Source organism: Diplotaxodon limnothrissa, linkage group LG14 (genome assembly GCF_057381915.1).
Source record: "Diplotaxodon limnothrissa isolate DT_005_m linkage group LG14, D_limnothrissa_male_GT1.1, whole genome shotgun sequence".
NCBI classification, from domain to species: Eukaryota; Metazoa; Chordata; class Actinopteri; order Cichliformes; family Cichlidae; genus Diplotaxodon; species Diplotaxodon limnothrissa.
Genome location: NC_140609.1, coordinates 20300123 through 20317007, shown reverse-complemented (window position 1 = coordinate 20317007; position 16885 = coordinate 20300123). Strand labels below are relative to the sequence as shown.

General features: G+C 41.2%; 3 protein-coding genes across 4 annotated transcripts in view; 1 reads left to right on the top strand and 2 right to left on the bottom strand.

The window, feature by feature from the left end:
• Positions 1-2344, bottom strand: part of fam168a (family with sequence similarity 168 member A) — a 48035-nt gene extending 45691 nt beyond the window's left edge. For both annotated transcript variants that reach the window (XM_085370798.1, XM_085370799.1), the window contains exon 1: positions 2185-2344. The gene's annotated coding sequence lies outside the window, so the exon portion shown is untranslated. The remainder of the gene's footprint in view (positions 1-2184) is intronic.
• A 1719-nt stretch (positions 2345-4063) lies between these two features.
• On the top strand, positions 4064-9007 carry kbtbd3 (kelch repeat and BTB (POZ) domain containing 3). The gene is made up of 9 exons (XM_085371002.1): positions 4064-4344; positions 4462-4627; positions 5507-5689; positions 6149-6322; positions 6426-6716; positions 6877-7119; positions 7217-7507; positions 7633-7782; positions 8885-9007. Exons 1-9 carry the CDS (start codon positions 4064-4066, stop codon positions 9005-9007), a joined length of 1902 nt encoding a protein of 633 aa, XP_085227128.1.
• Positions 9008-9657: 650 nt separating this feature from the next.
• Positions 9658-11237, bottom strand: sln (sarcolipin). The gene is made up of 2 exons (XM_085371156.1): positions 11013-11237; positions 9658-10617 (listed from the first exon to the last, which is right to left on the bottom strand). The coding sequence occupies exon 2, from the start codon at positions 10555-10557 to the stop codon at positions 10462-10464; it is 96 nt and encodes a 31-aa protein (XP_085227282.1). The 5' UTR covers positions 10558-10617; positions 11013-11237; the 3' UTR covers positions 9658-10461.
• Between the last annotated feature and the right edge of the window lie 5648 nt (positions 11238-16885).

Here is a 16885-nt window from a genome sequence, read left to right as displayed (position 1 = left end):
TCTGTCGGTGCTTCATTCGCCGATCTGTGATGAGCAAATCACTAAGTGGTTCAAACCACACGGGAATGAAGTGCTGGAAAGCTCTGTTACAGAACCGCTGTCTGTCGTAACATTAAGTGACTCCCGCTTTCAACAGTCTGACGGTTTTATGGCTGCATTGTACAGCCTGCCATTCATATACATGAGCCTGCACCCCACACATGCCAAAAGCCATACGACATCCACCGTCTTCCTCAAGCGAAGTAGACAGATGAATCAACTTTAGCATATAGGAACAACACTAGATCTCATCCAGTAGGAAAAAACAAAACCACAAACGTAGTATTTTCTGAGTAGAGCTCCTAAAGCGAACCACTGACCTTTAAGTTAATATACTTTCATCTGGTGGATGCAGTTCTAGTGGATGCCTTTTGATTTATCTAGAGTCACAAAAATAAAGTCAGCCTTTAAAAAAAGACTTCCTTGTTTGTATATTAATAAGATTTAGGGTCTTCAGTCCCCCCCCCCCCCCGCCCCAATCACAAAGGAAAGCATTTCTAGATGTCATAATTACAAACAGGACGAAAGGATCACCTATTAGAATCACTGAATGTCTATCATCCACAGAGCAGTGTGCATCTTCCAGTCTCGATCGTAGACTATTATTTTAAATGTACATAGTTTGCTTACACAGTAATGCTCTGGTGAAGCCAACAACAGTAGCATCTCACAAATCCCTTTAGACAGATAAGGCTTCTTGAATTAAATGGGATTAGTAGTCAGTGACTAAAGCAAGTAATCCCCCACCCACCGCCTACAAAAAAGGGAAAAAGAGATGATGGCAAAAAGGATTCATTTCACTGATAAGACTAGTCAAAAACAGGAGGGTAAATAAATAAATAATTACCTGTAACATTTGGAATAATCCTATCTGATATGCACCATTTAAACACACATCTTGTAGTATCAAGTTTTTTAAAAAGTGCCTTTTTTAACTTCTGCCACTGCTCGTTGCATTAGGCATAAATAAATGATCCAGCTTGCATATGTTACCCTGAGCACTGCACTTGGAACTGGCATGTTCACTGATTTCCTATACTGTATACGACGAAAAGCAATTAGATTTAAATCAAATTGAGATGAATAAATAATGACAACGAGCATTAGTTGCAGTGGATATCTGTGCACAGCAGCTAAGTCCTGGTGTAAGTGACATTCAGATAAAGTATACATTTGTTATGAACCCAGGCAGGAGTTGATGGGCACTGACATAGTTAGCCACTTTAATCCAGTGTGCAAACATTTGCACATGCAGAGTAAACCTTTTCTACCCATTTTGACCTTTCCCACTTCTCTCATTCGTCTCCTTCCCCTAAATTCAGCGCCAAACTCTTAACAAATTTAACTCCAGAAACAGTCATTTTCTCCATAGTGGCTGCTGTAGCCTTGAGGCGTTTGTATTTACCCTCACATCAGTGGTTAATATGTAGATATATCAGTCAGAGTGTGGCATGCACTGGCAGTGCACTGCATACCAGAGATAGCAAGCAAAGCCAAAACAGCGATGGTTGGACAAAAATGGTCACACTCAAACAAGCTTAAGACACCATTTTGAAAAATCCACCGATTTCTAGATAACCACTCCGAGATGCCATCTTGCCAATTATCACTAGATTAGCCAGCGTTAGCATGGCGATCCATCCATTCCGAAACACTCCGTGCAGGAATCTGCACGGGTCACATATTACTGACGTTAGCTTAGCTTGCGTGCTAGCCTGAAAAGCCAGTCGCTAACCCGTCGTAGCATCCCTGCATCTCTCGGCACACGCTGCCCCATTTTAAAAAAACGCTAATTAGCAAGTTAGCCGGGGCAAAATTAGCAATGACAATGAAAACCACTCGCAGCAGGTCAGACCCGCAACGCACTGGGAAAACAGCTGCTAACACTACTACCTGGCGGACGACAAATAAAGTGAAAAAACAAAACAACAAAAAACCTGACACATGCTTCAAATAGTATCACTTTAAGTCCGCTGTTTAAGCTAGCCGCTTTAGCTTAGCCCGCTAGTTCCCCACTGTAGCCACCACGGAGGACAATTAAAGGGATACGGAGGGGAAAAAAAGATAGGAAAAAAACCCCGAACAAGCATCAAGAAAACACACAGACATTTCTCCTCTTTGTGATAAAAAGCATAAAAGACTTACCAAAGCTACTCGGTCGATCACGGAAGGGAAAAAAGGAAAGATTCCCCGAATGTGTACGTGCTCTCTCCCGTGTGAGTGTGCTGCCTCGGGTCGGTGCGGACTGGCTCTGCTACAGCAGCGTTTTGTCGGGCCAGTGGCGATGGGAAGACAGCTTTCACCCGGAGAGACGGCCACAGTGTGGGGGATGGGGATGCACTGCCGGGAGGGGAGAGAGGGAGGGATGCAGGGATGCAAGAGACAGAGGAGGGGGGCCAGACCCACCAATAATATAAACTGGAGAGGCTCTGATAATAGCCCGATAATATGTACACCGATTCAGTGCAGTCTCGTAAAAACTGAAATCAGTAAATGGCGTTAGTATGTGCTGCCCGTTTACACTGATTTCACTCCAGTTTCACAACAATGGGACGGTCTCTGACTTTTATAGGATGGTCTGTTGTATTAAGATGAAGGAGGATAAAGCATAGAGTATAATGACTGTTTTTTCCCTTTTTTTGCTTTTCTGTATATTTGCATTTTATCCATGATTGAGCCCACGTTTTATGTAGTAATAGCATAATAATAATAATAATAATAATAAGAAGAAGAAGAAGAAGAAGAAGAAGAAGAAGAATTGAATTGTGTCTACAAAAGCTCTTATTCTGTAATCATGTTTTTCAGGCGTTTTCAAGAGTGTGTTTTTGTGTCACTGTGGTGGTGAGACGGTGTTTTGAGAAACCGTCCTACTTTGGCAAATCGTCCAACCTGCATTATAATTTGACCCTAACCCTAACCATAAGAAATATTCACAATGGGTTAAAAAATGATGTAAATTTGGGGGTTGTGTTACGCGCATGCGCAGCGTTTGCGCAGAAACAACGGTTAGGATGGTTTGTGAAGTAGGATAGATTCCCAGAACAACACGATACTGCAGCACCGCTTTAAGTTCACGTTCTAATTCAGATTCAATGGCTGTTGTCCTATGCATCCCCATAATCATTTCTCCGCAGCACGGCAGCGTCACCCAGTGGTAAGAAATATTACTGCATCAACATAGTGTCAATGAGAAGCACACAGGAGTAAAGTTCTGCCCATAGGAATTTTCCGTGTGACTCAAAATTACTTGATATGTTTGAGATATGTTTTCATTTGCAACAGAGAAAGCACCCATGGTTAACTAAGCAAGCTAACCTGTATAACTGCTGAACGTTAACTGTTCTAAACTTGTAACTAAAGCAAATAGAAAGGCTGACCAGAACACTCGCCAGAAATAACCGACCAATAGGGGAGAACTACAGTTCCCAGCGGCCATTGCGCCTTTTTCTGCAATAAATAAAGAGTACAACGAAAATAAATGAGGGGGATATAAAGGAGACACGGGCATTATTCTTTTTAGGGAAAATCGCAAATTCAGTAAACAAGATGACAGGAAGAAGACGATTAAACGCAAAAAAACAAACAAAAAGCGGACTGAAATCTCGCGTGATTTCAGGCTTCCGGAAACTAGAATAGCATGAGAGCTCTCCGAGGTGCTGACACTGTCTTGAGTATTACTTGTCCTGCCTCAGACTAACTAGCTGCATATTTCACGCATTTTATACTCATATATTTTTGACTTTTAACGTCCAGACATCACCTCAGGTAATATCTAATGTGCTTATCTTGAATGCAGTAATCGTGTCAGACACTCAGTGTCAGACACAATGATACTACTGCATGTCTTAATGGTAGAGGAGGACTGGACTGTGTGTTACAGATCTGTTCATGTAAATTAGTTTGTTGCATTCTTGTATCTCTTATTCCCTCTGTGTGTGCGTGTGTCTCTCACAGACTCACTCCATTACTATAAATTGCATCATTTTTCTATTCTTTTTTTTTTCTTTTTTCAGATTCTGGCGTAATGGATGAAAATCATGACTTGTCCTTGTGTTTGACCAACACCCACAGCCCCTGCAGCAGCAACAGCCCACCCAGCAGTAAACCTGGCAGTGCTCCACAATGCAACGGGGTCTCAGAGCGCCGGACAATGCTGCGGGTGTCTGAGTCCCATGGACTGCAGCTCCTGGGCGTGCTCAGATCGCTCAGGGAGAGAGGCTTGCTGTTTGACTTCACCATTAAGGTGCAGGAACGCAGCTTTCCCTGTCATCGCTGTGTTCTTGCAGCATGTAGTGATTTTTTCAGGTATCTATCTATCTATCTATCTATCTATCTATCTATCTATCTATCTATCTATCTATCTATCTATCTATCTATCTATCTATCTATCTATCTATCTAAACACATGTGTCTTGGGTTTAGGGCCATGTTTGAGGTGGATATGCGAGAGCGTGATGATGGTTCAGTAACGCTGGGTAATCAGTGTCCAGCAGCGGTGGCTTCTTTCCTGGACTTTGCCTACTCTGGGGAGGCGCTCATCACTGATGGCAACGTAGACATGTTGTTTCAGCTCGCCTCTTTTCTGCAGGTAGAAATGCAACTGCTTCATCTTCCTTCTTACCCTTAAACATGTTCATTTTGCCATGACTTCCTGGGATACTGCAGTAAATCAATAATCTTATTATTAATAGTTATTGTACCAGACTGTCGGGGTCAAGAGAGAGCTGAGTAATCACTGAAAGAGTAAGATCATGAATACAAGCGGCCAAAATGAGCTTCCTCTGCACGGTGGCTGTGCTCAGCATTACAGATAGGGCAACGAGTTCAGACATCTGGAGGGATCTCTGAGTGGAGCCGCTGCTCCTGTGTTTCAAAAAGAGTTGAAATGGTTTGAGCATGTGGTTAGGATGCCTCCTAACCAAGCTTCCCACTGGGAAGAGACCTCAGGGTAGACCCAGAACCTGCTGGAGAAATTATATTTGTCACTTGGCTTGGGAACACCTCGGGATCCTACTGGAGAAAACTGAACAGTTTGCCTCAGGAGAAGGATGTCTGGAATGCCTTGTTACCTCTTTCCCCCATAAAGATGACACTTGATGACCTCCCCTGTACCCTTGAAAGACAAGTTTCGACACCTCGGTATTTATCAATAAAGATTTGGTTGGATGATCATTAGAATAGTTTCAGGTTTTTTCTGAGGCTAGGCAGAGACCATTCTCACTGACCTCTGCTGCAAACCTTGATGCATTTTGTTCTTCAAGCAGGTATGAAATATAACAGAAATAGTTCAGTTCAGAAGGAGCTTCAAGTCTTACTCCTATTAGGCTTTAAAGGGGTAAAGAGTTAAAGACTGAACACTTAAAATGAAAAAATCTATAGTTGTGACAGTCAGCTAGGCACTTATCTTCTTGTTGCCAAATGTCATTTTAACATGAAAATTTCCCTGCTCTTGCTGTTGTGCCTTCAGGTGTCTGTCCTGTCCAAAGCATGCAGCGACTTCCTGATAGGAACCATGGATCTTTATAACTGTCTGTCTCTCTTGTCTCTGGCTGAGGGATACGGCTCAGCCTCTCTCCTGCAAAGTGCCAATGAGTTTGTGGTCCAGAACTTCTTTGAACTCTCCAAAACGCAGGACTTCCTGGATATGCAGGTGAAACCCAATCTTGCACCTAAACATTGCATCTATGCAGAGAAAGGCTGGAGGCTGATCAGAGTCTCTGTTGTAATTTATTCTCTATATCCAGTTGCTAAACACTTCATTATGTCTGACTTAAGAACTAGTTAAGGCTCAAAGCACCAATGATGTTGGATTTCTTGCATATTTGGTGGGATTTTTCATATTATTATTGAGATATTTTGGTTCATTGTTATAACAGTTCTGAAATCCATTAAAGCAAAAATAATATGCAACTCTTATTGTTTTATGTATGTATTGTTATCATTAATAAGCCCAATAGTTAAGCTAATGGTTCCTCTGCAACATGTAAAAAACATTGTATACACAATATATTTCATTAAATCTGCTTCTATATCAGTAACAAAACATCTTTTTGTTTCATGTTTTTAAGCTGACAAATACATCACATTAAAAAAAAGTAACTCTTTTCAGGTTAATGTCTTGGAGTTGTGCCTCAGGTCAGATGCTCTAAACGTGCCCAGTGAGGAGGCAGTGGTGGTGTCGCTCCTTGGATGGATTCGCCATGATCTCCCAGGAAGACAGAAGCTGATGCCGGGATTGCTGTCTCTGACCCGGCTGCACCATCTTCCTGCACCTTCACTAAAGGTACAACCGAACCTTTACCTGTACTGGGTTTAAAGACTTTTTGCAGTTTGTGGATTTGTGATCGCATCACCTTTCCTGTGTTGACTCTTACATTCTCTCTTAGTCTCTGTGTGATTCTGACCCTCTCCTCTGCAATGATGAGTCCTGTCTCGCCCTTGAGTCAGAAGCCCAGAGCAGACAGACAAAGCACAATGGCCTGCTCACTGATGCCAGGCCTTCCACCACGCAGAGTTATATCTACATCCACAAGACAGAGGAAAATGGAGAGATCCGGCACACCTTCTGCTACTGTCTGGAAACAGACCAGTGGAAAGAGCTGGGCACAGGGCAAGAAGAGGGGACAACTATGATGCCAGATCCACCAGGATCTTACCTTACCAGCTATGCTGAGAAGGTAAGGTTTACAGCATCAAATGAAATAATGTCAATTTGTGAATATTCTTTATAGTTATATGGTGCTGTTTACTAGAAAAAGGCATCATCTTTTCTTACTCTTTGTCCTTGTTGACTAAAGATTTTGATCACCATCTTTTCTGCTATCTACTGGATTGAAGATGTTTGTCACAGGTGGTTGCCAGGGAAATTGCTGCCGGGCGATACGCCTCCACGTGGCTGAACCTTTCCATGATGCCACTGATGAGGTTTGGTGCTTCTGTCCCGTGACCTTAACCTGCACACCTGCACCTGCCATGCTTAAGCCCAGAACCATGCACACAGCTGTAACGTGCCTGGATCGAGTGTATGTCATTGGAGGACGGACCAAGGGATCCAGAGGGGGGGCTCCCAGTCTGCTGGAGGTAACAGTGTTGGTTGGGATATGCTTCCATTAGTAGGTCATGGAATCAGTCATGGCCAACAGTGTTGATCTAATTCATGTGCGGTGTTGGATTTTAGGTGGAGTATTATAACCCTTTGGCTCAAACCTGGCGCTCTGTCAGTCCACTTCCCACTGCTATCTTCTACCCTGAGGCCAGTGCTTGTGGCAGTGTAATCTATACGCTGGGGTCAGAGGTGGAGATCACAAACTCCTTTAACCCCTCACTCGACTGCTTCTTCTGCTATGACGCCCTGCAGGACCAGTGGAGCCGCCTGGTGGCAGAGTTTGGCCAGTTCTTCCACGCTACACTGGTCAAGGCTGTGTCAATTAATAAAACACTGCACCTCTGTGACTTATCTACATACAAAGTGAGCAACGATTTAGTTTATCAGTCATGCCATTGCAGCCAGAGAGCCTTAAAAAGATTCTGAAGCTTAATTCTGTGGTAAAATACACTGAGCTTGTGTAAAAGTGTCCCTTTTTTTCTTTTCAGGTCTACAGTTTTTGCCCAGAGACCTGCGTCTGGAAGGGTGAAGGATCATTTGAATGCGCTGGGTTCAATGCCGGAGCAGTGGGCATGAGGGACAGAATCTACATTCTGGGCGGAGACTATTCACCTGATGAAATCACTGATGAGGTTCAGGTAGGATAGAAAACTCACATTTATATTGCTAGGAACTGAATAACCTTTACCTTTAACCCAGACCCAGACAGAAGTTTACAGACTCTTTATGGGCATGGATGTCATGATGATTTTGGGCTTTTAGTGATTTCTTTGAACTCTTTTTTTCCCCAGAGCGGGATGATTGTAAATCATACGTTTTTAATGACTTTAAATTCAAACTTGAAATTCGAATTTATTTGGGAATTTTTTTGCAATCCACTCAGGGTCAAAGGCATGCATACAGGCTCAAATACATACACGCATCCTTTTTTCCCCCCCGCCTGTCCCGTTTGGTTCTTTTGCCATCAGAATTATTGTCTAAAGGCAAAGAAAGATGCCCAACGGATTTACATGCACACATCCTAATATAATCCTAATATTTGGTTAAATGTACTTTTGCAAGCTGCAGACACTTTTGGTAGCCATCAACAAGCTTCTGGTACAATTCCAGGTATTTGAGCAGCCTTCTCTGCAGAAATAGTAGAGTTTATTTAAATTGCTTGGATTCTTGGCATAGACCTGGTTTTTCAGCATCACCCACAAATTTTCAATAGGGTTGAAGTTGGGGATTTGGGAAGGTAATTCCGGAAGCTTAATGTTAGCCTGTTTTATCCATTCGAAAACTAGTTTTGATGTGTTTGGGATCATTGTCCTGTTGGAAAAACCGATTGTGTTTAAGTTTCAGCTCAGCTAGCTGTTAATTTTAGGTGATGTTGAATAATTTGAAGGTCTTCCTCCTCCTTCATTATTCCATTTCATTTTACTTATTGCACTATACCAGTACCACTGGTAGTAAAACTGTATGGATACTTTTGACCCTGTAGGGATTGGAGAAAATACAAAAACAAATTTAAAGTTCTGCAACCAAATTTTCTTTAAAAAAAAAAAAAAAAAAAAAAAGTTAATATGTATATAGTGTACAATCATTCCAGTCTGGAAAAAGCACAATTCAGAGAAATCATTTGAAACCACAAATTACCATGATATTCATGCCTATGATGAGTGAATTTCTGACTACACCTGCACTCTTAGTTTTTACTAATTTAACTGTCTACTGTTTTCTTTCTTACTACCTACGCAGGTGTACTACAGTGGGAGGAGTCAATGGGAGGAAGTGGCACCCATGCCCAAAGCACTCACAGAGTTCCACTGCCAGCTCATCAGCTTCAACAGATATAGAGACCCGTGGGGTGATACAGCATAACTGATGGCAAACACATACATGCCCACCAACGCAGCAAACATGCAAGCGAAAGTTTGATGTCTGTGTGAATGAGCTTCCCTCGGCTTTCCAAACTGTGTGCATGACGGACAGCTAACACTTCAAGAGAGAATGCTATTCCCGTATTTAACCAGCAAATAGACACTCTTGAAACATAGCTCTCTTTTGAGAGAGTATCGTAGCCAAAGATAGGCAACTGACACCACATTTCCTGTCACAGATCATCAGTATATGTGAACACATTAACCTAGTCTATTTATTTTTTTATTTAGGGTCAAGTTTGATCTTTGTATTGTATGTGCGGAGCTCCTGTCATCATAGGAGCTTTGCTGTCACTCTAATTATTGCCCCTCCCATGGAGGACCCCTTTAGAATTCTATTTTAGTATCCGAGTATTTTTTTTGACAGCATGTTACAGATAGAAAATCCACATAAATAATTAGCATGTTCTGTAAACTTACCAGCCTTCTTGCAGCTACAGACTCTGTTCAGGAATTCAGACTTCTTTCATTTTTCTGAATTTGGGGATTTTGATTTTGATTTTTTTTGGCAGGAATACACAAATTATGCCACAGAGAGCCTCTGGGAGGCAAGCCTCTCTTGCTTTTACTTTAAAGGGGAAAATCAGTCAACAGGTCAACTTTTGAAAGCACATGTCAGTATGCACTTTAATCAGCTTGCCTTTATTCTGTTACTACATTGCCATGTGTCCATGCATGTTCTGGTTCTCCTCTCCGGGTGCACACAACAGTTTTTCATGTGCACTTTATCAGTCATAGAGAAACACTCTGTAGCTTCAAAAGGATAGTATAGACTAAAGTTTAACAAACCTGCAAAGAGCAAATGTGGGTGTGAATCATGACTGCATGGCAAGTTTGTGCTGAGAAACAGAAGCTAAACAAATGAAAGACTGTTTAATGTTAAGAAGTGATCATAAACATAATGCTTCAACAGTCGTGTTGTCTTGTTTTATGAGTTTGTCGTGTTCATCCCTTTGACAAAAAAAACTGAAAAATTGGACACAACAGCATTGTTAAATGTGTTGGGCACTTAGACATACAGACTATGGTATGCACTCCTGTTTATAGTGACATTGCATTTTTTTTAGAGTTTTCAAGCCATCCCATTTGGGTTTTCAACAATTTTATTCTTATTTATTAACCCTGACCACTATGCTGTGATTTCACATTCATGGCCTTATTCAAAAAAACTAAACAAAAAACACTAAAAATACAGATTCTGAACTATTTTATCCTTCATAGTTTGTCCCGGCTATAGTAACCACTTATTGTTGACCTCACATGAATAAGCAGAGCTATAGGTGTAAACACTGTATTATAAAATTTAGCCAGCAGCCAAGTCTTCCGATAACCCGACGCACGTGTCTCTCCATCCCCTCCGCCTCACGTCCGTTTCCTCTCTCATTGCTTAATTTTTTAGTCCTGGTAAGATTTCACCAGCAACCACATCAGCAGCACAGTGATTAAGACGATCATGAAGTTGAGGAACAGCTCCTGCACCGAGCGATCCATGGCAGCGTGCTGGATGGAGAGGATAGGTGAGACAGTCGAGGAGAGGTTGGTTGCTGTAAACTTTTAAGACAGAGGTAGGAAAAAGAAACTGCGTTTCAGTTGTTAAAGTGTAGACAAAAATGCAATACACAATGGTGCACATGCTCTGTGCTGGTTTATGCAGTCCCTGTTACAACAGGTTAGAGGGATCAGTGACTTCTCTGCTGAGTTACTGTTTACAGTCACCAAAGGTCAGCAAAGAAAAGGACAACAACATCCCCTCATATTAGCATGGGGCAGAAACACACGCAAAGCATACACCCTAATACACTAATAAATCAGGTTAAACATGTTCTATACATTTAGAAGTTGGGCTGTTTTGATATGTGCCATTAATAGCTTAGATAAAACTGGCAAAACTGAGGCTTTGCTGAGGACAATAGCACAAAGCCAGACCCAGTCGCAGTCGCTGTTACCTTGATTGCTTGGCTGTGATCGCACTATGAACAGGACAAAGAGAAAGCAAATGTTATCGTCCGCTCCTTGCCTTGCCCTCCAAGAGAAGTGTTTCTTCTTCTTGGAAATGTCTCGATTGCAGCAGTTCTCCCCGTATCATCTGTTTCTTGCTGTTGTCCAGTTTTCTGCTGTTGCCAGGGGCACGGCCTGCTCCTAAAGTAGCCAACCTCAGTGGACCGCCCATGGTTCACATACACACCGACTGATGTCACACACCAATTAAACAACCAATAGAGTGTGTTATTTTCCACAATCTCATCCACTGGAGTTTTCCTACCCATAACCATACAGAGTCTGTTTCTCTCGCTCTCATACACACACACACACAACAGAGGAGGGTCTCAGGGTTATTTATAACACATTATTGGAGATACTAGGTGGATTACAGTTGTTCCAAACACAATACTTATATCATCCAATGGATATAGGAAACTAACAATATCGCCCAGTAACAGAGGAATTGTCCTCAGGAGCAGTCTCTTCAAAATGTAAAATACCAGGCATGCTTGTTTTAAACCAACTGAAGCCTCTGTTAACCAGTCACCGATCGAGTCCCTTCTCAACTTAAAAGCAAAGAATTTGTAATGGCCCAAAAGTATCGTCAGTATACACACTTACGTGGAATTTCAAATAGGTACTGATTATAGAGGGGTGTCAAGCACAGTGGCTTGCACCCTTCATTAAGTTGCTTATCCTTGATGGATGAAGAGACAGAGGATACATAATGCTCTTAGTAAAATCCACACATGTGGATGGGCAAAGCAAAAAATTAAACCCCTTGATTATGCCTGGACCTAATCTGAATTTCTCATCTTTTCTACTGATTAAAGAAATTGTTACTCAGTGCTGATTTGTGGTTATTATCTTACTGTTACTTTTTTTGACAAAGCCAGGCAGGGCTGGATAGTAATGGGATGGATTGGTATTATATATCAATATAACAAAAATTAGCAACTATAATTAGTTTGCATGATACGTATCTTTATACCCACCAGCCATAGTGGTAGCTACAACTGTTCAACTGCTTGTAAACACAAATATCGAATCAGTCAATCACAGGGCAGCAGCTTAACTTAGGCTAGCAAACATAGTCAGACACCTGCTGAAGTTCAAAATGAGCAGCAACACGATGAATCTTGAGGCAGCTGGGCTCCAGCAGCAGTAGACCACACCATGTGCCGCTCCTGTCATCTAAGAACAGAAAACCGAGGATACAATACAAACAGGTTCACCAACATTGGACAACAGACATTTGGAAAAGTGTTGCCTGGTCTGAAGAGTCATGATTCCTCCTGCGACATTCTGATAGTAGGTGCAGAATATAGTATAAACGTCTTAAAAGCTCGGACCCATCCTGTCTGGTGGTGTTGGTGTAATTTTGTGGGGGATGTTTCCTTGGCACACTTTGGTCCCCTTAGTACCAACTGATCATTGCTTAAATACCACAGCCTACTTGAGTGGTGCTGACCATGTTCATCCCTTTATGGCCACACTGTTCCCATCTTCTGATGACTGCTTCCAGCAGGATAAAACACCAAGCCACAAAGCTCAAATCATCTCCAATTGGTTTCTTGAACATTGAATTCACTGTACCCAATGGCCTACATAGTCACCAGATCTCAGTCCAAGAGTGTTCCTTTGGGGTATATTAGAACAGGTAGATTTCCAACATGGATGCACAGCTGACAAATCTGCAGCAACTGTCTGACGCTATCATAACATTCTGGGTTAAAATATCTGAGGAATGTTTCTAGTACCGCGTTGAGTCTATGCCAAGAAGAATTAAGGCAGCTGTGAACAGTGGCGGTCCTAGCCTGTTTGGCGCCCTGGGCGAACACTCCCTCTGCCCCCCCCCCCCCCCCCCCCCACACACACACACACACAGACACACACATAAAACATATTAAGGATTGTACATTAACATAAAACTGTTGTCGGAACCAGACTGAATTTCACCAGAGAAAGACACACGCACACACATGAAGAGAGAGAGTGTATGCATAGTATGCATACACTCATACAATGAGAACAGGACAAATCAACAATTGACAACAACTAATTAATATTAAAATCTGTAACATAATGTTTGGAGTTTAGTCTGTTACTGTTGCTATATTTACCATTTCTTCTTGGAGCAACTGTAATCCACATTATTTCCTTAGGGATTAATATTAAAGTATTCTGATTCTGATTGTTTCAGGATGACCTGCCATTATCCAACGACACATCTGCTTACCTGTATCTTTTGCTCATTTCTCCTCCTCTTCTTTTCTATTTTTTCTAAACTGAGCACCTGATGGCTTTGAACTTTTCTTGTCCATCTTCCATTGGTTTTAATTTTGCACTCCAGTATGAACACAAGTCCCCCAACTCGAGGATCACCACAACATAACCTAATAGACCCACGCCTTAGTTCACAGATTCACTTTGTCTAAGGTGTATTTCTGGGATTTCGCACAACCCGGGATTCAAATCATGAATACATAATGGGCTTGGATTTCAAACATTATGAATGAAATGTGCTCTATTTGGAAGCAGCCGCCCCCCTCCCCTGTGTGTGAGACTTTAAATCATCAAACTGTAAATTATAAATTTTAAATTGTTATTGATCCCTTTACCCCGAGTCCTAAAGTGTATATTTATTTTCTTACTGTTCTTATATTTATTGTTTGTTTTCTTGCACTGCTGTAACTGAAGCCTCATCATCCACAGCTTTCCTTTAATAGAAACTAAATTGAGAATAGGTTTTCGTTCTTTTTTGGATTCCTGATATTCTGTATTATGCTCGTGCTAAGAGAGGATTTTGACATTTCATCAAAGCAAACATCTCACCTCACCTCACACTTGACAGCTGCTAAAAACTGTGTTATCTCTGACCTAGTGTTAAACCCCCTTGACAAACACACTTTCTCCTGCACACACAGAGGGGCCACAGAAGGACAAAGTCCAAGCACAGATCACTTGAACCTTTCCATCGCAGGATTCCAAGGCCATTCCCAGAGGATTAAACAGATCAAACCGGTTGAATTTTATCACCCTGCTGCTCTGCCAGCCTCGGACCAAGCACTATTTCACCCAGGGATTCCCATTGTCACAGAGATCCAATTCTGGGGTGATTGAATAACACAGCATGAATTGTGCTGGCATCTCTGTGCGGGGTGGACTATGGCCCACTGTGACAGCTGTGTGTGCATTTAAGATAGAAAAGTGCTGGGAGAGTTGCCCTCTAAATCTGAGGGGAGACAGAGTGGTGTCAACAAGGCCTCAGAAACACCATTCCACAGATTCTGGGACACTAGATGTGTGTGTGTGTGTGTGTGTGTGTGTGTGTGTGTGTGTGTGTGTGTGTGTGTGTGTGTGTGTGTGTGTGTGTGTGTGTGTGTGTATACACATCCATTTTCTGAATGCAATATCACTATGTTTATTCTGATGTGTAAGTTAATGTGGTGACAGTTTCCAACTGTAAACATTATGGAAAATAAATAACAGCAGTAATGTATCTGAATCAAAGCAACACATCTAAAATATAAGTTATGCTTTATTTATTCCAGCTCTAGTGAAAATTCTTTTGTCGTGACAGTTACTACTACTACTACTACTAATAAACATATTATAGTAATACACAAAAATAAAATAAAATAAAATATTACACCTCCTAGACCATCAGGTATCTATTCAATGCCTGAAGGTTCTTATCTATATAGGATAATGTGGAGTCATCATGTTGCCTAGCAACCAGAGCAACAAGCTAAAATTACCCCTCTTTATAATTTGTAAACTATAAGACTAACCACATTGTATGATTTTTATTTCATGACAAGAACATCCTATTTATAATCACGCACACTGAATTATGCCTAATATTTTCTGATGCCACCATGTTGCCTAGCAACCACCTAGCAATAGGCTAATATGACCTGGTTTTAGTTTTAACACCTTATGAACACTATCATTTTAATCTATTGACAGTAGCATATAATTTATATCCACAAAGGCTGAATTACACATGTCTGGCAGCCACCTAACACCAGACTAAAATGACCTATTTTTAGCATGTAAACAACCAACCCAATATCATGGCAAAGCATGAAATGCAGAAACTGCAGTACATCCAGAAATTGCAATATCTGGAGGGGGAAATAGTATGTTTAAAGCCAAGAAGTCCGAGTGACCAAGCAAGTACATTCCTGGGTCCTTCTATCCTACAACAATTAAGCTAGGTGGCTAATTTGTACTTACATGTAAATGTGTAAGTAATGTCTCTTTAAATGATTTCCTGTGATTATTTTGATGATGGCTTGAAATAAAATCTCCCCTTGGTGGTACTACAGCTTAACTGCAACTTACTGCAATTTCTGCATGCTTGTCTATTGCACTCTTGGTGTTAGTATAGTATAACAGGCTGCATTGTAACAAGTGGGAAGAGGAACCTGTATTACATGGCAACTTCATTTTATAACATAAGAAAATAATTCTTTAGCTAGCTACTAACTAGCTATGGTATGGTAAACTAAGCTAATATTAGCTTCTCAATGGCGTTTGTGTTAGAGCAGACAGCATGTGTCTGAGTATGGTATGAGTCTTACCAAAAGACAGCAAATCTAATTTCAAATTACAATCTAGTGTTTAGATTATAACAAATTACTTTAGAAGTCTTGTCTCTGAATTAAACCTGATAGAAATTGAATATTTTTGCATTCCCCCAAAAGTGGTGGAACATATGTTTATTCCATTTTATATATTTGTGTAGCCCTAAAAGGTGCATTTCATTCCAATGCCAGTAAAAACATCAATTGGCTTTCTTGGCCTTAGGTTGTGGAAAATATCATGTCACAAGTTCCCCATATTCATTAAATACTGTGGGTTAGTCTGAACATTGGTCTATAAATAGCTGGCACTGGAAAATTATTTAGCTCACAACTTTGCTCATTTATAGTGGCCAGATCTTTGCCATAGCAATTATCAGAGGATAGGACTTCATCCCAGCTGACTGCCATTCTGGCAGAGAGATTATACACAGATCAGATGGATCTCCAAACACACTTCTCAGACCTCTAAATATTTTGACCGGTTAAAATGTTTCAACATAAGATCTGCTGCTTTAGCTTCTATTTCTGCCCATCCTTACCCCTCCCTGTTAGTCCTTGAATAGGCTAATCTTTTGTCTTCTGCGGGAATGGTAATATTTTTGTGTTGATGATTTGTCATTATTACTAATTTCATGCTTCTCTTTCTCCATATGCATGAAAAGACATAACCACCATTGGCAGATGTAGAATATCTTTGATAGACTGCAGTTTTTATAACTCACCTTTCTCCAACTACCAACCATCTGCTCACACGTCTCCAGAGAGAAGCAGACATCAGAGTCACTATTTTAAAAGGCAGCATCTGGTTTCTTCATCCTGTGGTCCCAGCTAATTACAATACAAAGATGCCAGCAGCAGGAGTTTGGCAAATAGCTACCGGTCCTGCATTTCAAAGGTTGATGGCATGCCTCAGGTTACAGAAGTGATTCCACTTGTGTTCTCACCATTACATTGCTTTTGACATTTTGGCTGGTGCTGAAGGTGAAACTGCCCTTGAACGATGGCATGAGGAATACCTGAATTACTGTGCAGCTTCAAGCATTTCCACTTGGTGCAATGTTAACGCTAACTTCTTCACCTTAGTATTTAAGACATTTGTGTATGGCCAACCAAATGAGAAATGTAATGTTAAAATGATATCTGAGTTTTCAGGTCCAAATTTTATTTTTGACTCTGGAAACTGGGGTTGACAAAGGATAGGATTCTGTCACTGAGTCATTATTGGATCATTCATTAGCTTCTAA

What these genes read in the sequence shown, in the direction of transcription:
- sln (XM_085371156.1), bottom strand. Translation starts at nt 10,557, where the DNA reads ATGGATCGCTCGGTGCAGGAGCTGTTCCTCAACTTCATGATCGTCTTA.
- kbtbd3 (XM_085371002.1), top strand. Translation starts at nt 4,064, where the DNA reads ATGGATGAAAATCATGACTTGTCCTTGTGTTTGACCAACACCCACAGC. An exon ending in AGCTCGCCTCTTTTCTGCAG is followed by an intron (nt 4,628 to 5,506) that starts GTAGAAATGCAA and finishes TTGTGCCTTCAG; the next exon opens with GTGTCTGTCCTGTCCAAAGC. An exon ending in GGGCTCCCAGTCTGCTGGAG is followed by an intron (nt 7,120 to 7,216) that starts GTAACAGTGTTG and finishes GTTGGATTTTAG; the next exon opens with GTGGAGTATTATAACCCTTT.